The sequence below is a fragment of the Chinchilla lanigera genome, unplaced genomic scaffold, assembly GCF_000276665.1.
Source record: "Chinchilla lanigera isolate Chin_1 unplaced genomic scaffold, ChiLan1.0 scaffold00044, whole genome shotgun sequence".
Lineage (NCBI taxonomy): Eukaryota > Metazoa > Chordata > Mammalia > Rodentia > Chinchillidae > Chinchilla > Chinchilla lanigera.
In genome coordinates this window covers 7,411,460-7,436,481 of record NW_004955445.1, presented here as the reverse complement: position 1 = coordinate 7,436,481, position 25,022 = coordinate 7,411,460, and the positions used below count along the sequence as shown (strand labels likewise).

Below are 25,022 nucleotides of genomic sequence, written 5' to 3'. Positions count from 1 at the left end.
GACCTCAGTTCCTGCCAGGCAGATGTCTCCTCGGTGCCAGGCCCGAGGGTGCGTGCCAGTTATCAATATTTATTGCCTCTCAGCTCCAAAGTCATCCTTCAATGCCCGTTCAGTAGAGCTCCTTTAAGCATTTCGCTCACAGCGAACAAAATGTAAAGCTTTCTCAGTAGAGGGCGCTCGTGGGACACTGTGGCTCTCTGCTTTGTTTTCATCTCAGGTTCTGGCCAGTCAGAGCACGGTCTCTTCCAGGCTTCACTGATTGGCTCAGTGGTGGGAGGGGCTTAAACTGGTCCAGTCAGAGCAAATCTCAGGGTTTAGGGAGGATCTATGGAAAAGCTGCCTTGGTATTTCCTGTTAGACTCAGATTTGAGAAGATGAGAGTCTGGGTTTCTGCAGCCATGTTGTCACCATGAGGGGAGAGTCTTGAGTGGCCAGGAATCACCACAGGGAAAAAGAGTGGAGCCAAGGTGATTGTAAGATAGACACTGACTCCTCATGACAGCGTCGCTGCAGCGGGCACGACTGTGGCCTTTTCAGTTCTGGGAACCTGTGATTATTTTCTCTCCCAGCCACCCTCCTCGCCATAACTTTCTTCCCATAAGCCAGGTTGGGTTGGGTTTTCTGATATCTGAAACATAACAGTCCTACTTAATATAATGGCTTTGGGAAAGACCATTACCGAACGTCTCTTTTTTTTCCAGGCACTTTACTACATGATCTCATTCACATCTCCTGTCCCCACCCAGCCCTGAGAGGAGAAGAGCCTTACTATTATCTCCATTTTCCAGATGAGAAAAACAACGCTCAGAGAAGGTAAGTAACCAGCTCGAGGCTGCCCAGCTCAGAAGTGGTGGGTAGGACGCAGGCCTGGCTGCAGCCTTCATGCCCCCCACACACCTGGCAGCGGACCACGAGCCAGTGGCACCTCCTGCAGTGGCGGAGCGGGCAGTGGCAGGGAGGGAGGCGCAGGGGCCCGGGGTGGGGGAGGGGTGCAGTGTGGAGGCTGAGGGCTGTACAGTAGTGCGGGGGCTGCCCCGCTTTCATTATCTCACTGCTAATGAAACGCGCAAATCGCGGTTGTGCCACGTGGGTTGTAACGAAGTGTGAAAACGCATTTGTAATTAGCACCGGCACTAATGGAGGCGAGTGGAGAATGTGTGAATGTCACCCCCACCCCCCAAAGGCCACGAAAAACAAGGCTAAGGTGCATCCCTGTCCCACATTATTTTATTTTTTGAAACAGAGTCTCACTGTGTAGCCCAGGCTGGCCTCAAGCTCGCCTCGATCCTCCTGCCTCAGCCTCCCCAGTGCTGGGATTACAGGCGTGCCCACCTTGCCCAGCCATCGCCGTTTTGTTGTGCGTGCTGTCCTAGTTGCCCTTAGGTTGTCATGGAATTATGCAGGACTGTAGCAAGAGCTGCTCTTTACTGAGCACTTCCTGTGGCTGGTTCTTTCTCGGTGCTTCAGAGAGTTCATTTCGCGAGTCTTTATGTCGCCCTGGTAGGGTGGATGTCAGGCTTCGCTGTGCAGCGAGGGAGAGCTAGAAGTAGGGGGGAGGTTCAGTGACCTCACAGGGTCACACGCCAAGGCAATGGCTTGTCAGGAATAAACCTTGAGATCCTTAGGCTCCCAGACCCGGGTTCCTCCTGTTTCCTGAAATGCACCGTAGGTCCTGTTACTCTGCCTTTTTGGTGTAGCGAGAGTTCAGGAGAGTTTGCTAATTGACTCTTAGAAGGCCAGAGGGCCTGGCTGGACGGAGTGTCGGGTTCTGGTTTCAGCCGCTTGTTGTGAAGGGCATCTTGAGAAGCCAGCAGGGTTCACGTGAAGGCTCACAGCACTCTCTCCTCGGTGTTAGCTCTGTCCCAGCCTCCCATCCCAGAAGCACTCAGGTTCATATCCAGAGAGGAAGAGACAAGGGCTTTGCTGATAGGGCCATAAAAACCCTAACATCTATCCCAAGGGAGGAGTCCAAGACTGGCAACTCGAAGATGTCTTCAAGGACTCAGGCTCCTGTATTTCTGTTTTACCACTCAGTGGCCTTGGCTTATATCCTTATGGTTGCCTTATGGCCCAAAAGGGGTGTTAGAGATCGAGCAATCACATCTATGTTCCAGGAACAAGGCTAGAGATGGGTCATCTTCTCCTTTGTAAGGATATTTTTTAACATCCCCTATAAAGGCTTACTTACACTTCTCTGGCCAGAACTTACTTATCTGGCCATATCTTGCTGCAGAGTAGGCTGAGATATACAGTATGCCTGGACAGAATGGTGGTTCTATTACTAAGGTGGAAAGGGAAGGTGGATGGCTGGACGGACACTTGTGTTTCTGTCGCCGCAGCTACCACCGGCTGCGGGAGAAGCGTGTGTGAGAGTTGTGCCTGGGCCTAAGAGCTCTTCCCCTGCGGATGGGTTTTGCAGAAAGAGCTCTGAATGAGAGGCCAGAAGATCTGATTGGGAATTGCAGCCGCGTGCAGTTACAGGAACATCCCTGCCTGTGGGTCTGCGTTTCTGGGCCTGCGACTGTGAGCTGGGTAACACCCGTCCACGGGGGGCTGGGGACTGAGTTGGTGGCAGAGTGCTTTGCCTAGCACGAGTGAGGCCCCAGGTTCCATCTCTAGCGCTGAAAACAAGATCCTATCAGCCAGGAGTACTTCCGGCTGCAAGCAGAGAGCTCGTGGCTAATGGTGGGCGACTGCGCTGCCTCAGTTTTCTTGGTGCTTTTCCGGGTTTAGCGTGGGACGCTGACTTGACTGCTTGATCCCTCTCGGTCCTGGCGGACTGGGATGGTTGTCACCAGAACCAGCAGTCCCTGAACTCTTAGGGACAGTGGTGGTAGCTGGGTGAGGTCAACCCTCAGTGCTGTCCTCTCAGAGCCACGCAGGCGCCGGCACCCTTCAGACGGGCCACCTGCGGCCTCCTCAGTCACAGTTTCACTGTCACTATCTGATTCGCCAGAGGCAGGGCTGAGGTGGGGCTCAAGCAGGATTATTTACCAAGGAAGCGCCCTTCAGAGGAGCCAGTGAGGGCGACCAGGATTGGGCAGGGGAAAGGCAGAAACAGGGGTGCGGTATGGGCCGGGGTTTGGAAGCAGCCAGGTCCTCCTGCAGGCCGGGCCTTGGGATGTGCACCCGTCTGCCGGCCATGGCTGCGGGCTGTCCCGTGCTGTGGGTGTCGCCTTCCAGGCCCCCAGCACACGGAGCTTCCTGGCTGAGCCGGGGCTGCCGTGACTACAGGGTGTCCGCAGTGTTTGCCGCCTGCTGCCCGCCTCGATGCCGCCAGGGCTTGTCTTTCCGAGGGGAGGACTTGCCTGGTCATCTCAGGCCGACTTCCTGTGCGCCCTCCTTGGCCGGGGCAGAGTGGCCGCCCTCCCCAGGGTGCGTTGGCAAGGGTGATGGGATTACTGTGGGTGGCACAAACTCCAGGCCTGGGCGCAGTGCATCTTGGCCAGATGTGGGGCCTTTCAGTGGGGAGCAGGGGGTGGTGTTCATGCAGCAACCAGCAGTGTCTGTCCCCAAGTGCCAGGGCTGTCTGGAAGTGACAGTCTGCAGACACAAGTGGCGACGATGTATTTCCTCTCTAGATCTTTTCCCAGTCTGGCCATCTGTAGCTGCCCCAGGCCCCTGGAGTGCGGCCTAGTGCCGCTCTTGCGTTGGCAGGCGGAGGAGCTGACCCAGATCTCTATTTGGGGGTCTGCTTCCAATGGGCCTCTCTGTTTATTCTCTGACCGAGGCAACCCAGTGCTCACGGCTGCAGATGGGGTCAGAACCTCTACTGTGGAAGAAAGTTGGGCCTGCTCCCCATACTGCTGGAAAACTCTTATGTTAGCTGCAAAAGACCCTTGAACTTCTAAAGTGAGGCACTTCCCATTTCACTGTCTTCCTGCTATCTGTCTCTATCTCTGTACTGAAGGTGGAACCCAGGGTCTTCCCACTGGTTACATCCCCAGTGCCCCCCTTATTTCTTATTTTGAGACAGGGTCTCACTAAGTCACTAAGTTGTCCAGGCTGGGCTTGAACTTGCAGTCTCCTGCCTCAGCCTCCCAGAGTGCTGGGATTACAGGTGTTCACCACAGTGCTTGGCCTACTGCATTTTGTTTATGAATAAACAGATGCTATTCATTGAGGAACCATTTTGGTTACTGATTAAGTGGAGACCCTTAAGAATGATTCTAAGCCAGCCCAGTGGCACATGCCTGGAATCCCGTTTTCTTGGGAGGCTGAGGCAGGAGGATCAAAAGTTTGGACCCAACCTGGGCAGCTCAGTGACTTAAAGAGACTCTGTCTCAAAATAAAAAGTAAAAATGGCTGGGGATGTAACTCAGTGGTGGAGCACTTGCTTAGCATTCATGCTGTTCCAGGTTCAGTCCCAATTTAAAACAAAAACCCCGGCAGCCCTTCTTTTTTGGGTCCCTTATGTATATAATAGCAAATGTGGTAGAATGGCAGTGGCTACCAAGTCACCCTGCCCCAGGATCTAGTTCTGCCATTTTCTAAAAATCAAGGCCAAGGGGCTGGGGATTTAGCTCAGCGGCACTGCGCCTGTCTGCTAAGTGCAAGGTCGTGAGTTCGGTTCCCAGTACCGGAAAAAAACCAAAACAAAACAAAACAAAAAAAAATCAAGGCCAGGTGGTGGCTTAAATCTATTTCAGCAGAGCGAGCTTGGACATTTACAGGTCGTCTGGGTGAAGAGCATGTTCTTTTCTGAACAGCAAATGAAAAGACTGTCTTGTGCTCTGTTTTATGGTTGCAAACACCAATTCCACAGTAGCTTTTCATCCCTTTAATTCAAAAGAAATGGAGGTTCCAACTGGTGGGAGTGTCTCCAAGTAGAATTCATCAGGTGACCTAGGAGTGGGGACCGTCTGCCCACCACCACCGCCATCACCTTGGGGTCAGTGTATGGGAGTGCTCCTCACCAGACTCACCACTGTGCCTGTGATGGAGACGGTCTGCGTGTGTGTGTGTGTGTGTGTGTGTTGTGGACTTACTGATCCACTTAAGGTTTATTGAGCACCTGCTATGTGCTCAGGGCTGTCCTGCTGGGGCACTGCTGAGAAGGTCCCTGCCGTCATGGACCTGACTGCCCAGTCGTAGACATGTGCGTCTATACATGTGGCTTGGTCATAAGGGCTTTAGGGTAGGATAAAGAAGGGCCTGTGGGGATTTAAAATAGTGATTTAATTTTTATTCACAGATGCTGAGGTCAGCAGATCTGAAGATGACCGAGGAAGGGTGGAGAGTGGTACCCAGGAGGTGGTCACGGCCTGGCCGCAGAACAGGGTTGCACAGGGGACGCCGGGGTCAGTTAGGAGGTGGGAGGGGGCCTGGCGTCCAGGTCGGGAGCCTTGACTGTGGAAGAACAGGTGAAGCAGGCGAGCTGGCCGAGGGCTGGCTGATCTGAACAACACCACAGCTCTGTGCCACAGGGGCTCCCAGTTGCAGGGTGCCTGGCCTCCAGAAGGTGGGGGCAGTGGACAGCATTTGGGAGTGTGAGGGCCCCACACAGGAGTGGTTGGGTGTGGGTCTGTGTGTGACAAGCCGGCTCCAGGGGAGTCACTCCAGCCCTGAGAGGAGCAGGCCTAGGGTCACAGCATCAGGATACAGAAAATAAAATGATAGTTGCTATCCTGGGGCCATGCTGGGAATGCAGTCTTTTATATAGCACTCAGGGGTCAGAAGAGGCCTCTCTGCTTAAGTGACATCTAAGCAGAATGAGGAGCAGGAACAGGTAATGTGGGGAGAGTCTCTTGGGCTGAAACAATAGTAAGTGCAAAGGGCCTGAGGTCTGTTCAATGAATAGTTTGTGCAGTCATAAAGGAGACACAAAGGGGATTCAAGGAGACCAGACTAGCAAGGTGGGGTGAGGAGGAAAGTCACTGGTGGTGGTGGTGCGGGGCGGGCTTGGGCACTGAGCAGAGATGAGCAGGATCTGACTCAGGTCCTAACAGGGTCCCCTGCAGCAGTGTGCAGGATAGGTGGGGAGAGGAAGGGGAGCCGGGGGACCAGGGAGGAGGCTGAAACAGCTCAGGGGAAGAGGAAGGGGGTGCACCTGAGGGCCAGGTCTGACCAGACCAGAAGGGGCAGGGCGAGGGATAGAGGCAAGAAGCACTGGTATCAGGAGGAATACTTTCTTAGGAGGAAAACGGATGTGAGGCCATTTTAGTAAATGGTATTCGGAGCAAAAATAATGCCTGTATCCCTGTCGTCCCACATGTCATGGTTTAGATCTAAAGTGTGCCTCAGACGGCTTGTGAGTTCAGAGTCGGGGATTTGGAAGATGATTGGAGCACGGGGCACTATACGCACAAGTAGGTTCATCCATTGATGGGTGACTGGCGGAAGGTGCTGTTCGGAGGTGGGCCTGGTGGAGGTGGGACGCTGGGGCATGACCTGGAAGGCATATTCTCGTCCCAGCTCCTCCCTCCTGTCTCTGCTTCCTGGTCTCCATGAGGTGAGCAGTTTCCCTCAAGGGCCTCCTACTATGTTGTTCTTCCTTGGCACCAACTAACCATGGACCGACCCACTGGAAACCATAAGCCCAGATAAACCTCGCCTCCTTTAGGTTGCAGGTGTTGGCTATTTTGTCCCAGCAGTGGGACAGCTGACTAATATACCATGTGTGTGGAAATATTTTATTCCCTTGTGTTTTCATTGCAAATTGTCAGCAACTCTAGGGCAGGGATTGGGACTACTGGAGTCCTCCTTTGTTTAGTTGCTTGGTCCCCAGCTGCTACAGCAGTGGGGGATTAGCAGAGGGGCTCTGGAAACCCACATCTGAGCTTTCTGTCTGCAGGATTTCCCACAGGGCATGTTTCTCTGCCAGGTGCTCCCCTCACGACTGGTGGAATGTCTGGTTTCTCAACGACTGGGCCTTTGCACTGAAGGCTGTTCTCCACCTCACCCTGGCCCCAGAAACTCTTTCCCAGGTCATCCTTGTGCTCACCAGCATCGGAAATGATTTTTTCTTTTAGCCAAGTGTGTAGCTCAAGGCTTTTCCCTAGTACTGAAAAAACTTGCTTGTCCAGTTCACATGTTTTTCACTCTGTATCACTGTGTGGACTCCACAGGGGCAAGGGTCTGGTCCACATTTCCCACCCTGACCCCCTCCAGGGGGAGTAGGGCACAGCGCCCCAGTAGCCCCAGGGTTAGGCGCTAAAAGCTCCTACGTGCACCTCCTGGAGAGCCACCCTTGGCAAAGCAGCGCTGCCTGGCCAGGATTCGCCAGGCGGTCAGGACAGGATGCCAGTCAGGTGAGGCAGGTGAGGCCCAGTCACACAAGGACAAAGATGCATCCTGCTTATATCTGTGGCATCTTGTCCGGACTTCCTGTTTCTTAACTAGGGCCATGGGTGCCTGAGCCCCGACCCCTGTGATGGTCAGCCTCTTTGTTCCCAAGTGAGGTCTTGAATTGTGGCTGGTCTGTTCCTTGGCCTTGGTCACCAGGACAAAACATAATTTGCGAGGTGAGACCAGAAGTCCTGCCCATGTCCTGGCCTCTGTCATCATCTTGGGGTCAGCGGGGCAAGGAGCCTTCCCTCCCGACGCTGCCCCGCCCAGGGCTCCCTCCTCCACTCCAAGCGGCATGTGCTGTTTCACTCCCTGAATTGTTAAGTGCTGCATTTTATGCTGTCTGCTTAGCATTTTCAATTGCCTCTGATTCTCAGCCACTTTCAAGGGGGGAAAAGGTCATTCCATAAATCTGAGGTGCTAGCGCGGTGATGGCAGTGTTGGACCGCTCTGACACCCCCTGTGCGGGGAACGGAGAGCTAATTAATCGGAAAACTTACATTGCAGGCATGCGTCCCTGGAAGCAGGTGTTGGGGGCCTTTAATGAGGCCATTGTGACTTGAATGGTGTTTCCACTCCGCCTCACCGTGGGTATAGGTGCTGGCAGCTGTGCCCCGAGGAAGGGAGGGAGAGGGACGTGCTCCACAGACCCCGTCTCCAGAGTGCAGGCCTTTCTGAACTCCAGCCCTCTCTCCTGTTTTCCTCATTCTTTCATTTTGTGCACTGAGCACCTATTAGGCTCCAGCCCTGCCGGTATGAGGTGCTGGGAGTCAGTGGTGAACCCTACTGCGGAGTCCCTACCCGTGTAGCCCAGCCTGCTTATTCAGGAGACGGATCGAGACAGACCGAGACGGATCGTAGCTGAGCAGGGAGAGGAGATTGCGGCAATCCCAACCCACGAAGATCAAGCAGGGTAGGGAGGGACTGGCGGTGGAGGTGTTGGTGTGGGCTCTTCGGAGAGGTGGTCACGGGGGCCCCTCTGGAGAGAAGATGGGAAGGAGCCAGCCATGCAGTGTTCTGCAGGAACAGCATTCCCAAAAAACTGGGCTGGGTGTGTCTGAAAGGCAGCAGGGAGGCTGCTGCGCCGGGTGTGGTGAGTAAAACAGGTGAGGTGGGGGAGAAGCTGGAGGGGAGGGCAGCGCGGGACACTCGGGGTGCTGGGCTTTATTCTCCCTGTCAAGGTCAGCCCTGAGGATGCAGGTAGGGAGCCCTGCGATCAGGCTTGTTTCAGAACGTGTTTCCGTGGCCGGCTGGACGAGGTGTGGGCCGCAGCTAGGCCAGGGGTGTGGGATGAAGGAAGTGGGGGACGAGCTTGTGAGTGGGACGTGGGTGCCGGGCACCAAGGGGAGGACCCTGGTCCCTGCCATCTTCTGCGTCACCTACGCCACCCGAGGTCAGGAGCGGCGCAGGCCGGGCAGGCGCTGCTTGGATCTCTGGGGGCGCAGGGAAGCCTTTGGGGGCTGCAGTGCCCTCAGACTGTCTCAGGGAGCGTCAGCCCCATGGTGGGTGCAGATTCCGATTTGGGTAAGTGAAGTGAAGCACTTTTTCTCGGATCAAATACATGCGGAGTAGAATAACAACGCATCCTGTTATTTACAGATGCAACGAAGTGATTTTACCTTTGAACTCAACTCCTCAGGGTGCCGTGGGGGAAGCTTTGGGAAACAGGCCTTGAGATGTATGGGAGAACAGGGGACAGAAAAGAAGGAAAAAGGCTGACGGGGAAGAGGGGCAAAGCCAGAGAACGAAGGAGATGCAAGAGAGGGAAGGCGTATTTACTGGCAATTTCTTACAGGTCTGTTGTCCCCCTCTTCTTCCAACCCCAGGGGGTCCTGGCGGCTACACAGCTCAGTGACAAACCCTCGGTTTCTCTCTTATGAGTGCCCTTGCGTGGAAGGCGTTTCCTTTCTCCCTCACCTGCATCCCTTCCCCAGAACATGATCCATGCGAGAGACAGATGCGTAGCCGCGCTGTTCTCTCCAGACAGCTCCACCAGGCCGGCTGCGCTGGGAGGACTATGTACACGCAAGCAGCGAAAGCCCTTGCCTTACTGGGGGAACGGACATGGGGCTGGGACGGTGGGGAGAGCAGCCACCGCTGGCCAGCGCCAGCCCAGCTTGCCTCTCCCTTCTGGACCTCTGTGATGGGTGGCGGATGTCCCTCCTGCGGGTGGCTCTGGGCCGTGCTCAGAAGCGGCTTGTCCCTTCGGAGTCTCCCATGGCGGATGGCAGTAGCGTCAAGCCGCGGGTGGCAGGCAGGGTGGGGGCGCCCTTTGGGTTCAGCTGTTGTCTCTGGTGTCCGAGGAGCCACTTCCAAACAGGATGTCACTGTCCTGGGATATGCCGCTCAGCTGCGACTTGGTTTTGATGAGGAACTGGGCCCTGCGGTACATCACCCGCTCCTGCTCCTGCTTGAGCTCCAGGTAGGAGCGGGAGAAGGTGTGGAAGATGGAGGTCACCGGGAAGGCCATGAGCAGGATGCCGCTGAGGATGCTGCTCAGCGCCACCACCTGGCCGGGCGTGCTCCGGGGCACCATGTCTCCATAGCCCACAGTCGTCATGGTGATGACGGCCCACCAGTAGCAGGCAGGGATGCTGGTGAACTCGGGGCTGTCTGCCATCTCGTTCTCGATGACGTAGAGGAGCGGGGCGAAGAGGGCGATGGCCACGCACAGGAAGAGCAGCAGCAGGCCGAACTCGCGGGTGCAGCGGCGAGCCGTGAGCCCCAGCGTCTGCAGCCCCAGCGAGTGGCGGGCCAGCCGCATCACGTAGAGGATGCGCAGCGCCCGCAGCACGCGCAGCACCAGCCCCACCTTGTCCAGGTAGCTGTTGCCCGAGCCAGGCTTGCGGCGGCCCGAGGCGGCGCCGTCCACCAGCAGGGTGACGTAGTAGGGCAGGATGGCCACCAGGTCGATGAGCGTCAGCGGGCTCCGCAGGAAGGCGAACTTGCTGGGCGCCTGGGTGAAACGCAGGAGGAACTCCAGGGAGAACCAGCCCACGCACACCGACTCCACAATGAAGACGTTGTAGCACATCTGGGAACACTGGCCCTGGGGGAGAGAGCGCAGTCAGGGGGCCCCCAGTGAGCCAGCAGGCTGCTCTGCCCTGGGCAGGGCGCTGGGAAGAAAAAGGACCTGGGCCCGGTGCACCTGCCTCTCCTCGTCACTCGGCCTGGGGTCGTCTCTCCTGTGGTGTCCACTCCCAGGCCCAGGGCACTGATCACCATGTCTACACTGGCCATCCTCGTCTCTTCCTCCAACTCTGCCCTCAGCCCTGACCTCCACGGGCCCCACCCGCTGCCTCCTAACATTCACTGCGGGTATCTGCCAGGGGACCCAGCCACTCTGGTCTCTGCCCTCACCTCTCTGTGGGTTCACTCATCTCCACGGTCCATTTTCTCACACAGAGGTGTCCTAAGACCATTAATAGGATCCTAGTCTTCCTTGCTGGGGACCTTCCCCAGCCCAGAGAACAACTGACGAGTTCCCCGCTGCACGGTGCACATGGTCCATCCATCCGTCCATTCACCCCTCTGTCCATCCACCCTTCCACTCTCCTCTCCCCTCGTTGCTCACCTGCTCCACCTCACAGACTCCCTTGGCATTCCTCCGACACCCCGGCTCACCCTCAGCTCTGCCTGGACACTCTGCCTTCTGAGGGCCCCTCCCCCAACATCCACCTCACTCCTGCCTTCTCCTCCTCCAGCTCTGCGCCTCCGCCATCCCTGCTCAGGCGGACCCATGACCCCTCTTCCTTAGGAGTCTCTCCCTCTTGTACCCCAGCCAGCCGTATATTCTGTTGTTTATTCTCAGAGCTTATCACATTTTCCAGGCTCTGTGAGTTCCGTGTTTCTCATGCTCATGGGCTGTCCCCACCCCCCAGCTCCTCACCCCCTGCCCCAGCAGCTCACAGCCCCAAAGGGCAGGGCAGGCCACCAGCTGTGCCCAGTGCCAGGCCCGACACAGGGCAGGTGTATGCCGCATGGTTGCACAGAATGAATAGAAGAAGCGTGTGTATGTGTGTGTGTTACTCCAAACCATGAGGGGCCAGGCAGGCAAAGGAAGTGGGGAGCTGAGGGGAGGGGAGACCCCACGGGAGAGCCCCTAACTCTGCCCTAGGGGGATTTAGGTTAAGGCTGCCTTGAAGCTTTTAAGAGAAGCTGGAAATCTGCAGTTGTATGTGAAATCCCCTGGTGATAACTGTTGGTTAAATAGATAAAATGTTGATTCCAGTGCTGGTGATAAAATGCAACATAGAGAAAACATAGCACGGGCCAGGAAACAGCTTCACACTGGACCTGGCATGCGAGCTGCTAGCCTCCCCATCGGCCTGCAGGACAACTGGACAGTAGACAGTTCTCAGCAGACTTGGGCCCCAGCCTTAAAACAGCCTTTGGCAGCGGGGAGAGGTACAAATGTCCCCACCTGTGGCCCCTCCTAGGCTCTTGGGCACAGCTGGGCTCCACCATCCTCCTCTACTAGGTCTCAAGGAATGTGCTTGAGGCTGGAGGCATGCATGAATTTTTAGAGCTTTGCTGTCCAAGTCTTCCTGGACCGCACCCTCGGAGCAGCTCCAGATGCCCGGCCCTCTCACACAGAGCCCGCTTGCTAGGTACCTCCTACTTACGGTCACGGGGCTGGGGTGTCACTACCCCACCCAGCCCCAATAGACTCGAAGCTGCCTGAGATTGAAGGACTTGTCCCGGTCCCCCTGGTCCCCCTGCAGTGCGTGCAAGCGGAAGGCACTTGGCTGTGTGCACAAGAAGCAAATGCAGTGATGTATCCCACTGGCCCGCAAATGAGGCTGCAAAGCAGCAAAGTTGACTGAATCCTATAAAAGGCCAGGAATTAAGAAGCAGTATCAGGGCTGAGGGTGTAGCTCAGCGGCAGAGGACTTGCTATGTGTGCAAAGCCAGCGCCCTGGGTTCCATCTCTGGCACCACAAAGAGAAAAAAGGGAAGGAAGAGAAGGGAAGGGAAGGAAAAGAAGGGAAGGGAAGGAAGGGAGGAATCTATTTGTGTGAAGTCCCTGGACTGCCAGCCAGATCTCACAGGGGAGCGACACCCCTTGGGCAGCAGTTACGTGTGAACCTGACGGCCAGGACTTCCTATACACACACGTGCCAGGCACTATTCCAGCCACCTCACACAGGCTTGGTCACTCAGCCTCACGACACTGCTCACAGCTCCCCCTGACAGGTGGAGGTACAGAGGCACAGAGAGGCCTAGAAACCTCTCCCTGGTTACACAGCCAGAGTGGGCAAGATGGGATTCCACTCTAGGTTGCCTGGCTCTTGCCCTGACCTGTAGGCTATTCAAAAGTTCATTCTGTGGGCTGAGTGCTATTTTCTTAATATCCTTTTAAAAAATTCTAAAAACTGTGCTAGCAAATCTCTGTAGGTTAAAAATGTAACAATCAACCACTGCTGCCTCCTCCATCATCTCTGCGTGTGCAGTCCTCGCCCGCTGAGCACTTCCAGTGCTAGGCCAGGGGTGCATGTGAAACATGTAGCCTACGCAGGGTGTACAGCCCGTGCCTCATAAACGCTGGCTGCCGTGATACCTGTCTTCAGTTCACAGTGCCATACTTAGTTCTCAAAAGTCTGTATAATTTGGTCCTGTCTGAGACTTTCTGGTTTTTTAAAAACTTGCTTCTAGGGGTCACATCTCAAAGAACCAGGGGTCTAGTACATATCAAGCCTGAACCAGGGGGGGTGTACCCCCTATGGCCTCAGGTCCCTCTCGACAGGACTGCAGGCCAGGGGATGGAGATTTTATATATATACGCTGGGAGTGAACCTAGAGCCTTGTGCTTGCTAAGCAAGTACTCTACCACTGAGCTACATACTGAGCCCCGACCTTATAATTTTTAAGAGGAACTTAGAGCAGGCATTTTAAAATGGACCCTTCCCCTTTTTGTGTGATGCTGGGATTGAACCCAGGATCTTTACCCTGAGCTACACCCGCAGCCCTTTATCATTTTTCAATTTTGAGACGTACAGAGTGAGATTCTGTCTCAAAAAAACCAAAAACCAAAAAAAAAAAAACAAAAAAAAACCAAATTTTGAGACAAGGGCTTGCTAAGTTGCTAGGATGTCCACACTGGCTTGGAATGTGCCATCCTCCTGCCTCAGTCTCCCAGGCTACTGGGATTATAGGCATGCACCACCACACCCAGCTAACACCTGCCTGTTACAGGCTGGCAGCCAAGTCAGAGTTCTGGGAAATGCTGGCAGGCCAACCGCAGACCTCTGTGGGGTTACACTGGGTCCCCAGGCTGCCATGGGGATGCACATTTCCACGTGTAAGAACAGACTGTGGATTCCGTCCAGCTGGGCTTGGAGGCTGTGATGCCTGCCTCAGTGTGCTCCTCTGCCAAGTGGGTGTGGGAACACCTCCCCCTCAGGGTTACTGCAGAATTCGTGGGGAAGATAAAGTGTGGGCGGAGCAGCAGCCCGCTTAGGCTCCCGAGACCGCTGGGTATGGGAGCTCCGACGGAGCGCACAGCCGCGTCAGGCCTGCTAGTAAATACATGCATTCTTCTATTTAACGCAGACAAGCTCCCCATCTGAGGACACGTACCTATCGATAAAAATCATTTTCCAGACCTAGAAAGGGAGTCCTGGATATTATTATGCAAGGGAATTAGGTCGGTTGAGAAAAGGCTCCAGTGGGCGGGATGGGTATCGATGACCCGAGGACTGTACTTAGCTCAGGGCCAGGCACCTGGTCAGCTCGTCACCCACACACCTGACGACACAGGCAGAGTGCCTCTTCTGCCCTGCATGCCATTGTTTTTTTTTTTGGTTTTTCTCCGGTACCGGGAACCGAACTCATGACCTTGCGCTTGCCAGGCAGGCGCTTTGCCGCTGAGCTAAATCCCCAGCCCCTTCTGCATGCCATTCTGGAGAGCTGGGGACATAGCAGAGCCCAGGACAGTCACACAGGAACAAGGTGGCAGAGAACATGCATGCAGTCACACTAACACACAGCACGAGGCCAGGAGGGCCCGGGACGCTATCTGGCTGCCTGCAGTCAGGGAAGCCCTGGAGCAGGTGCCAGTGGCGGGCTCAGGGGTGCAGAGAGGGAGGGATTCAGCAGACCGATCCCGCTCCCTCACCACAGCCAGGCTCTTACCTGCTCCTCCTCCTCCCGCAGGCTGGGCAGGGTGCTGACCGAGAGGTTGACCGCGGTGACGGTGACAAAGAGCACCGACAGGCAAGCGAACACCTTGCCCGGCAGCCCCGAGTGCGGCCTCTCCACCATGTCGCGAAGCCTCCGCATGCAGCGGCCCAGGCGGCCCTCGCCCGTCGCGGGGCCCTCGCTGTCGCGGGCCTCGCTGTCCAGCGCGTCTTCCTCGTCCTCCCGCTCCACCATCTCAGCGAACTCCTCGATCTTCTGCAGGTAGCGGCGCTTGCAGCAGCCGTCCAAGTGGTCCTCAGCGATGCCCCAGTAGAGCAGCTCCTCCTGGAAGGAGAGCGCGCACATCTCGCGCAGCAGCCGCAGCTTCCCGGCGCGCAGGAAGGTGAGGATGGTGCCGAAGGCCCCGGGGTTGCGGTCGAAGAAGAACTCGTTGCACGTCACATCGTAGTCGTCACACACGTTGAGGATGTCGTCGAAGTTGGTGCAGGCCTTGAGCTGGCCCAGCCGCGTCATGGGGAACTCGTCCAGCGTGGTCCAGGGCAGCGAGTACTTGATGCCGCCCACGTTGATGATGATCTGCCGCCGGCGGTCCCCAGGGCCCGGGATGCCTGGGCGCGGGGTCTCCTGGGCGCTCAGCCTCTGCGCGCGCCGGTAGAACACACCCTTGAGCGCCTGGCTCTGCGGGAAGAAGGCCGGGTGGAAGGAGGCGTCCGAGGCGCAGCTCAGGGCGCTGTAGTCGTAGTCCGAATTGTCTCCAGGTAACAGGGTCATTTTGAGCCTTTACATCCCTCTGGGACCTGGCGTGGAGGAGAAGGGAGAAAGACCCTCAGCGACCCCACGTGGATCCGCGGGATACTCACTGCTGTGGACTTACGCCCGAACCTCGGTGTGATGGGATGAGGAGGTGCAGGCTTCCAGGGTGGCCAAGGTGGATGAGGACAGGACAGTGGGCAGGGGGCTTGTGTCCCTAGAAAGGGAAGGGACTCTGAGCTCCTTATGGCCTCCTGAGGACACAGTGAGGAACTGGGAGACCATAGTCTGCTGACACCAGCTCTCCAACTCCCAGCCTGCAGAACCATGAGAAAGAAATGCCTGTGGTTTCAGGAACCCTTGGTACTCTGTGACTAAGACACTGGCCTAACAATCAAAATAGCAACAGGATCGCTTGGCCTTGCCTCACTTTATAGTCCTGGTCCTAACTCACGTATGCCAGGGGAGGGGCTGGGCGCCACTGTATGCAGGCAGCACTTTAGGCACCAAGCCGTAGCAGTTGCAGAATCAGACGTGACCTCCAAGAGCTGACACCCCGGTGGACCATCTGGCCAAACCTGCACTGTTATTTACTTAACCCTGTATTTTAAATGGACCCAACTTGTACTTATTTATGTTTGGAATTTATTTAGCTTGAAAAGGCATTTAGTATAGACCACTGGTTTCTAACTAGGGTTGAGGATTTACCCCTAGGACACGAAGCAATGCCTGGAGGCATTTTTTATTTTCATGACTGGCGAATGCCACTGCTATCTAGTAGGGAGAGGCCGGGGATCTGCCAAATGTCCTAGAGTACACGACAGCCCTCTACACCAGAATGGTCTGGTCCCAGACATCCGTGACACCCAGGTGGAAAAGCCCTGGTATAGGATCGAGATACACAGGTTTTGGAGCCACACGGCCTGGGCGAGTTGCTTAAATGGGTGTAGTTCTATTTCCTCAGTATAAAATGGGAGCAGCTACGTGACCCACTTCACAGGATTATTGAGAGCGTTAAGCGAATCGTGTCTATGTGAGCACTTCATGAAGTGCGCAGCCGGGCACCTGGAGGGTACTCAGTTGGGACTCCTCTTCAAAGGACGCCTTGCATTGTCACCATGAATGGCAAATAGCTGTCACTTGCTGTAACAGACAATTACCAGAACAATGCCTTGTTTGCACAGGCTTCAGCAGATGTCACCTTGAGGCTCACGGGGTGCACTGGACAGCCATGCTTGCCCCCCTGGGAATCCTCCCTCGGCTCTTCCAGTGAACCCCGCAGCCCCCGCCGCCTTACACTGGTGCATTAACCTCCAGGCACTCGCCGCCCACTTTTAGAATGATCTGTGTGCAAGCCCGGCTCCTTCATGAGAGTTCATGCTCCCTGCGGCGTACAGGGCCTTACTCATGTCTGAGTCCCAGGGCCCAGCAGCACAAGAGCTCCAAGAAAAGCCTGCTGAATGAGTATACTTCCCGCGCACGAGGCCCACAGCGTGAGCGCACTTCTGGGAGACTGAGGTCAAGATATCGGTCACATAGACGCCTTTCTTCTCATCCCCAAAGATAACGGGTAGCGCTGCTAGAATGTGATACCAGCTCACCAACTGGGTTTGTTAATGAGTATTTTGCTTGGCTCGAAGAAGTTTCTGAAAATTGAGGAATTTCATGTAAAAATCCGTACTCTTGGCTTCTTTGAAAAATCAGAATATTTGGCAACACGAGGCCCCAATTTCAACTGAGAAATGGCTGTCCCCTCTGGGCAAGCTCTGATCGAACGCAGCTCTCAGTCCTCCCCGCCGGCTTTCTAGCACCCACTCTATTCACTCCTCTGTCTTCCCTCCTGGCCCTGTAGGCACTTGAGTGTGAGCTCTCAAGATGATCCAACAGAGCTCCCAGAATGAGGCTGAGGCACAGAGAAGTTGTAAGAGCCAAATACTTTGCTTTTTAAAATTACCACCCTCCCTGCAGCCCACCCCCTAGTGGGAGCAAATGGTAGTGCCCTGTTCATGGATTTCCAAATGGCAACCCACTCCTAATCCTGGAGTGGCAGTAGGTGCCAGGGACATGTCCAGGGAAAATACACACACACACACACACACACACACACACACACACACACATGCACACGCACACACGCACACACACCTGTAAGGATGCGAAACTTCACATGAGCCGGGGTGGGGGAGAGTCCCCACTTGAAGGGGGCTCTTTCCTAACCAGGGTGGTCACACTCCATGCACTCATCTTTGGGAAAGCTAGTTCACAGATCGGGATTTGGAAAACCGGGGTACACCTGTGTTTGAAATAAAAATGGTTGGGTTTTAGAGTGTTGAGAGTGTTTTTCACTTCACCTAAAATTGGAACCCGTCTCCCGAGGCAGAGCCTGCCAGCATCCCTCGGAGGCGTGGGAATAATCCCTCTTAGGCACTGCACGGAGCGATACCGCTTTTCAGTTCTGCTGCTTTAGCGTTGCCACCAAAGACAAGAGAAAAAATGACATTCTGTTTGGCAAGAGAGAGAAGTAAAGGAACATCCTTCTTCCCCCAAGTCCCAGAGGGCGCCTGCTGTGAAACCCCCGCCTGTAATCACCTCTTCTCTCCAGGAATCTCTTCCTTCCACCTCCCTGTGGCCCTCCCGCAGGAGGCCGGCAGCTCGCCGCTCCCCTGCCTCACACCTGTCTCCCGTGCTTCCCGTGCAGAGGCACCCTGTCCCAGCGGCCGCTTGGACTCAAGGGGCCGCTCTCCTCTGCCTGCAGGGATGGCAGTAGGCACCGCAGGGACCGTTCCCTCCAAGCCAGAGGGCCTGGAAGGGTCACAGGCTGGGATTTGCTAAATGCAGAACAGGCACGTTTCTGCCTGGCCTCGAGTCCTGCCAATACCCAATCTGACGTGTGCGGGTGGCCGGCCTGGCATCGCTAGACCAGTGAAGTTCATCCACCAAACAGGCCCTGAGGCAATAATGTCTCTTTTCATCCAGCCCGACCTCCACCCAGAAGTCAGGCACCTCCTTCTCTGTGGTTCTACAGCACGGTGGGCCCCCCTGCTTTTGCCTCAGGGGGCTGTGGATGATTGGATGCCTGGGTGGAAGATGTTACTTGGGACAGAGGCTGTGGGGGTGGAGGCGAGGGGAAGTCCTGTGGGAGCTGTCATTCATTCATTTATTCATTCATTCATTCCTCCCTCAACACGCCCACATGCTGGACGCTGTGCTGGGACTGGGGACACGGAAGGTTAAGACAGATCTCCAGCCTGCACTTGTGGAGCTGACTTTCTAGCGGGAGACAGTCTCCGAATAAGTACACTGATGTCTGCTGGTTGTAGTGAGCGCTGTGCTGGAACAGTACAAGGTGACAGATGGAGAATGGCATGGGGTGGGGGCCATACTAGCTGCAGGCGTCAGGCTGAGCTTCCTGGAGGAGGGGACATGGGGCTGAGCCTCGTGGATGGAAGGAGCTTACCCTGCGCACGCTGGGGGGGTGTGTTGCCAAGCAGAAGGAGCAGGAAGAGCTTGTTCCCTGACTGAGAGGGGTTTGCATGGTGAAGACCAGAGAGGAGGCGGAGAGGCTGGGCCAAGTGAGGGCGGCAGGTGGGAGGAGATGCACTGGCGTCAGCTGGTTCCTCGGCAAGGAGCAGGGCTTTCATCTGTGGGGTGGTTCTGTGTCAGGGGCTGACTGTGGAGCTGGGAAGCCGTGGTGCAGGAGACAGCAACCCAGTGTGTGAGAGGACGGAGACCTGAGGAGTTCGGGATGAACTCTGGAGGAAGAGCCAGCAGCACTTGCAGAGGGACGGGGCTTATGGTGAGAGGAGAAAAGAATGGGGTGATTCAAGCATACCATCTGCCAAGGTAGAGGCTGGGAAAGGCACGGCAAGGATTCACTAGCACCTCCACAAAGGGGCGTGGCTTTGCCACCCCTAGTGTTTTTTGTCTTTTTTTTTTTTTTTTGTTGGGGTTTTTCTCCGGTACCGGGAACCGAACTCATGACCTTGCGCTTGCCAGGCAGGCACTTTGCCGCTGAGCTAAATCCCCAGCCCCCATGTCTTTTTTTTTTTTTTTTGTCTTTTTGAGACAGGGTCTCACTATGCAGTTCAGGCTGGGCTTGAGCTCACTTTGTAGCCCAGGCTGGTCTCGAACTTGCAGTGATCCTCCTGCCTCAGCTTCCTGAGTGCTGGGATTACAGGCATGTGCTACCATGTCTGGCTGCCACCCCTAGTTTTAGCTCAGGCAGGCCTCTGGCCTCCAGAACTGTGAGATTAGTTGGGGTTGTCTTCAGTCACTTAGTTGGTGGTAACAGGAAATAAACAGAGGAGATGGCTGAGGTAAAGCTGGCTCTCTTCCCCTAGCAGACACGTGGTGAGTACCCCACACTACAGAGGCAGAAGAGCCCCCTGGCTCTGAACCCAGGAGACCTGGGTTCAAAGCCAGTTGCTTTGACTTTGGGCAAATTGTAGAGTTGGCTGAGACTTTGCTTTCTTGTCTGTAAAATGGAGATTAAAAAATAGCTCCTACCTGGTTGAGTTACAGTGAGGACAAAAGCAGATGACAGAGTGATGCCTGACATACAGTGAGGCCTCAGTGGACACCAGCTGTACTGCTATTAGCTGAGGAGCGTCTGTCCCTGCCCTCACCTGCCAGCAAAGGGTGTTTCTGCCTCTGACCCGACCTTCTGCAAGATGAACCCAGCATCACCTGTACCCACAGCCCAGGGTTGGAGGGGTGCAGTGTAATGCTGCCCCCTGGGAAAGCCATCAGTGGTCCTGAAGAAAATGAAGGATGTTGTTGCCCTAGGACCCAGGAACCCCACTCCTGGGTCTATTTCTCAGACCCAGGGTGACTGGGATAATGGCAGATGTTGTCAATGATAAAATTATTTGTAATCAAATCTTTGACGCAGGCTTTGCTTTGGGGAATCAGATCTAAGCAAGAAGCAAGCTATGAGAATGTTGTCCTGTGTTGCTGTGGCACCAGGAGGTCCCTAGTGTCCATCCCCAGGGAGTGCATGAGTGAGGCATGGTAAATGCAGATGTGGAATCCTGCAGATGGCTCGGAAGCAGAAGCCATGAATGAAATGCAGGCTTAGCAACACATTTACATCTTAAAAATATGGAGCCAAGTGGAAGAAAAAACTGAGTACAAAGGAGAAAAACAAGCACAGACAACCTGGCAGAGGTTGAGGGGGAAGAGGGCTATCGGGTCAATGGGTGGCTCATACAATTTAGGTGAAAACAGAAAAAAGAAGAGTGCAAAAGCCACCAAGCCCCCAGCTTCCAGAACATGCTGGGTGCTCAGTGGAGGATAGATCCCTGAGATCGTCCCTTGATCTCCTCATTCAGGGTGCCTGCAGGGGCCCAGGATCTGCATTTTGGGTAGGCTCCACTTGGGATCCTGATGATGGTGAGGTTCCAGAAAGAGGGAGGGTACTGTGAATGCCTTGAGACCTGAGGGGCTGGAGACACTGCAGCTGCTCTGGGCTTGGGCAGGGAGACCAGCTCACTGCACCTCTGCCCAGCTGCTCACTGGCCTTGGGGCCCAGGAGGGCTCTGTGGGTCCCACTTCATTGAGAACCAGAAGCCCTTCTGATTGCAGGAAACCTCTTGTGCACTGGGGTTGCCTTGGTCAAGCTATTCTTTACAAGTCCAGAGTCCCATTGACCTCCCTGTGCCTCTCTCTCCTTATCCTTCTAAAAGGAAGACGGGGCACACAGCTCTGACCTGGGAAGAGGGCACATCCCCAAAGCTCTGGGATCATTTAATATATAAGGCGACCTGAGAGGCAGCCCCACCATGAGCTCAGCACACGCTTAAGGGGTGGAGTGAGGGGCTCCAGAGGGCAGAATGACCAGGCCTGGCTGACCATTGCTGGCGCTCCTGTGAAGAAGCCTGGTCTGAGCCTCTGGCCTCTGAGTGGTTCTCTCCCATGAAACAAGGACAAATGCCGGTCTTGCAGCCTATGATGACGGTCAGGTGGATGCAGGTTTGCTGTGGCGGTCAGCAGCTCACGAGATTCCCATCCCATAGCACGTCCATCAAGGACACAGAAGGGTCCCATGAACAGATCTGCTGATCCCAACTGCTACAATTCCTCCTGGGTCTCTTTCTAGGGTTTCACTAAACTGCTGGCCTCTCTGGCCTCTGCTCCTCCGACTTATGCGGCTCAACCCTTCTGAGTGGGAGGGGGAATGCAGACAGCCCCATGCTGTCCTCATTGTTATAAATAGCAACAGTCAGCCTCCCTTAACTGCATGCTCATGAAGTGCCAGGCGCTGTGCTAGGGGCCTTACCCGCAAAGCCTCCATCCCTTCCTGAAACACACGCATCCCCTTGATGCTCCCATTTCACAGATGAGTCTGAGAAGTGAAAACTCATGACTGGTGACCAAGCGATGAAGCCATTATCAAATCAGCTCTGGGAGACTCAAGCCAAGCTCCTTGAACCCCTGCATTCGACTGGATCAGGTTCCTTGTGAGGACAGGGTGGGTGGTGTCTTGTCACCTGCAGCGAGCCAGGGGCTGGTGTCTGCTTTCTATTTCTATGGACAAACTTTTGGAAAGCCTCTGGGGATGGGCGATGCAGGCAACTGCCTGCAATTGGGGCAGCATCCCCATTCTTGTTTTGTCTTTGCACTGGAGCAGAGTACAACATCAACAGGGTCCCTCACTTTGTCACACTCTGGGCTGCCACTGAGGCCTCTGGGGAGCAGGTGTGACAAGAGAAGCAGAAGGGGAGTGATGTGGGGCCAGGAGCCGAGGGATGCAGGCATCCCCTGGGGCCTGGGAAAGCCAGGAAAGGACACACCCTTATTTTAGGGAGATGCATTTTGGACTTTTAACCTTCATAAACTGTAAGATGATAAATTTGTGATGGTCCAAGTCATGAAATTTGTGTTAATATGTGAAAGTAGGAAACACTCTCCAGGCAACTTTTTAGAAGAAAAGCATTTCTTTCCTGAGTCCCTTGGGACTTGGTTTCTTTCTCTCACATCACACTTCTCAGCCTGTGCCGTCCCTTAGCTCTGAGGGGGCTTTGGGGGAGCCTTCCATCTCTGTCTGCCACGCTTTCCTTTGCCCTGTGGGCTTCTCTGTCTCATCTGTCAGGATTAGGGCTCCTGGCTGGGTCAGCTCCTAGGCCAGGGGTGCTGAACGCATCCCCAATTAACTAGTGAACCAGGAGAGATTCGCCCGTTAGGCTGGCCCCGGTCCTGGCAACTGGACCCCCGAGAGATGCTGCACCCACCGTGTGGGAAATCTTTCTCAGCCATCTGTCCTCCCCAATCCAGTCATTCCGGACCTCAGCCTTGCTGCCTGTGAGCTTTGCCCAAGGCCCCAGGGGATTACATGCTGAGAGCTGGGCTTTTCCCTACATCCTTACTTGCCTCCCAATGACAAAAAAAAAAAAAAAAAAAAAAAAATGTCATCCGCTACCCGGCTTGGCTACTGGCAGAATAACACTACATGCACGTCCTACCAGGAGGTGTTTAAAGGCCGGAGCCAGAACACCTTTCCTGTTTGCCTCTTTGTAGCTGGAAAGGTGGGATTGCAGATTTAGTAGACAAGCTGAAGCGGGGAGCAGTGGGAACGTCAGCACAGCAGGAAGAGTGACATCTGCTCACCAAATTCTTCTGGAGGGAGAGCATGGCTGTGCCTGCCATCTGCCTGGGGAAATGCAGGTGTGAGATAAAAGTCACCACAGGGCAAGGGGAAACCTTAGGCACAATTCAGACCCTACCTGTGGTCCATTTACATCTTGTGCTGATTTTATTCTTCAAGTGCGATCTGCTAGGTAATAAAAATGGCCAATAGTGATTGGTGTTTGCAGACAGATTCTTTTTACTGATTCTCTTTAGAGAGGCTTCACTAGCCACCGTTTTCCATCCAAGGCTCTGTTCCTGGGTTTAATGAATCAACCAAGAGTGGATTCCCAGGCCCCTACTCCTCTAGCAACCGGAAATAGTAGCTCTTTATCACAGGCTAGGAAGCGGGTGTGGAGAAAGCACAGCCAAGACACCCTATGGGAGAAATCCTAGGGTGAGTCCCTTAGTCAGGGCTACATTGCTTTGCCCCCTGTCCTCAGGACATATGTCTCTGCCCTTCTGTCCCCTGGGGCAGTGCCCTTACCTCCAGCTAGAGCTAATTGTTTGTCTGGTGCAGAGAATTCAAGGCAGCCCCCAGATCTGCCCCTAGTCAGGGCGTGACCCCGTGCACTCACAGCCTGGGTTCTCATCCTGGGGAGAAGACCCGGGGCTTTCTAGTGCCCAGCGCACTCACATCTCTCCACTGGAACTGGGCTGGCCTGGAGCGTGCCGGACAGAGCAGTCTCTGGGACCATGGCTTGCCTGACTTTCCAAGGCATCGCCCCTCTCTCTGCGCTGGGCAGGTGCCTCTGCAGAGCTCCGAGGGCAAGAAGACATACAGGAAGAACTCTGGCCCCGCAGAGCCCAAGGAACCATGCGCCCATCCCACGGCCCCAGTTTCCAGCAGAGCCAAACTTAACTTGGTGAGGCTCCCCACGGTGATCAGAGCACAGTCATGCATGCAGGGGTACCAAGTACACCCTGATGAATAAACCTCTGCTCAGATTCCTAGAGGCAGCGGCTCCCTCCCTCCTCCAGTGAATCAGACCAGTTTCGCTCCCTCTTTTACCTCCCCCTTCCCCGTGCTCAGCAAAGGAAGGGTGTGTCTGGGCTGTCTCCCTCCTCTCACCCACCTGCACAGCTCTGGGGCACAGCACCCTTGAGATGCTCAAGACTAGCAAATGCTCAAGCAAAAGCCTTGTGAATGGGCAGCTTAACTAGTAAGCCCCATTGGTGGGCGCCTGCACTCATCACTGACATTAGCTCAGCCTTGCACATCCCCCATCACCCCCATCACCTTCCTTCAAGGAGCTTTTCAAAGACTACTTGTTCCTTTCCAAGAACCCAATTCCACCCCACCCCACCCCCGCCCCAATGAAAGCACTAGCTGAACTGACCTTTCTATATCCACGAGCTGCTGCAGCCAGCCACCCAAACAGGCTCCCTACTTCTCCCTAGCCCTCAGGAAGGCTGCCCCCATCCTATTTTATCCCCACCCCATCCCTCACCTTCATTCACTGTTCTCTCCCCAGCACAGTGTCTCAACAGATGTTTGTTGATTGAATGAATGAGTGAACGCTGAGTACTTGATATGGTGAGCTCCCCACAGTAGGTGCTCAGCCAGTCTTTGATCAACACAAGAAGGAATGAATGAACTCTTTTCTTTCCCCACCCAAAGACTCCAATCCATGCAGGCTGAGCCCATGTGCAGGATGGAGCTCCTGGCACTGAGGAGACCACCACCTTCCCCACTGGGGCATCCAGTGCACTGACCTCCTATCCCATGCGCCAAGCACACAGTAGGCGCTCAATAAACACTAGCAAAGCTAATAGTTAATGAATGACTCAGTACAGCCCGCTGGTGGGGGTGCTGCATTCCGTGGCTACTGATGGCGTGAATGAGCCAGCGAACGACTCCCCCTCTACCCCACACCGGGGAGGAGCAGAGCGACCCCCCCCCCCAGCTAGGGTGGCGCCTCCGTCCCCGCCAGGGTCACCCGGCCGTGTGGTCCCGCACTTGGCCCCCCGGGGACCGCAGGAGGAGCCTGAGGGGACTGCACCGCGGATGCCTGGCGAGCTCACTCCCTGCCGCCACCGCGGGTCTTCCGTCGCCCCGGTCTCCTCGCGGGCGGTTTCGAGGCCCGGCCGGGGAGCCCGGGGCTGCGGCCATGTGCGGCTCCCCCAGCCCGAGTCTGCGGGCTCCGCGGCGTCGGGCCAGGCCGGGCTGCGGCGCGCAAAGTTCCCACCTCAAGTTCCCGGCGCGGCGATCCCGCCTCGGA

The 25,022-nt window shown here is 55.4% G+C and overlaps 1 protein-coding gene and 1 long non-coding RNA gene across 2 annotated transcripts; one reads left to right on the top strand and one right to left on the bottom strand.

The window, feature by feature from the left end:
* Positions 1 to 366: 366 nt before the first annotated feature.
* On the top strand, positions 367 to 5,264 carry LOC106149414. Its single transcript, XR_001235580.1, has 3 exons — positions 367 to 467; positions 702 to 813; positions 5,195 to 5,264. It is a non-coding gene; the product is annotated as an uncharacterized LOC106149414 (long non-coding RNA).
* Positions 5,265 to 8,879: 3,615 nt separating this feature from the next.
* Positions 8,880 to 25,022, bottom strand: Kcng1 (potassium channel, voltage gated modifier subfamily G, member 1; the record flags this gene model as incomplete). Its single annotated transcript, XM_005392303.2, is given in 3 exon segments — positions 8,880 to 10,336; positions 14,422 to 15,224; positions 24,990 to 25,022. Coding segments are annotated over 2 exon segments (1,548 nt in total). The 3' UTR covers positions 8,880 to 9,565.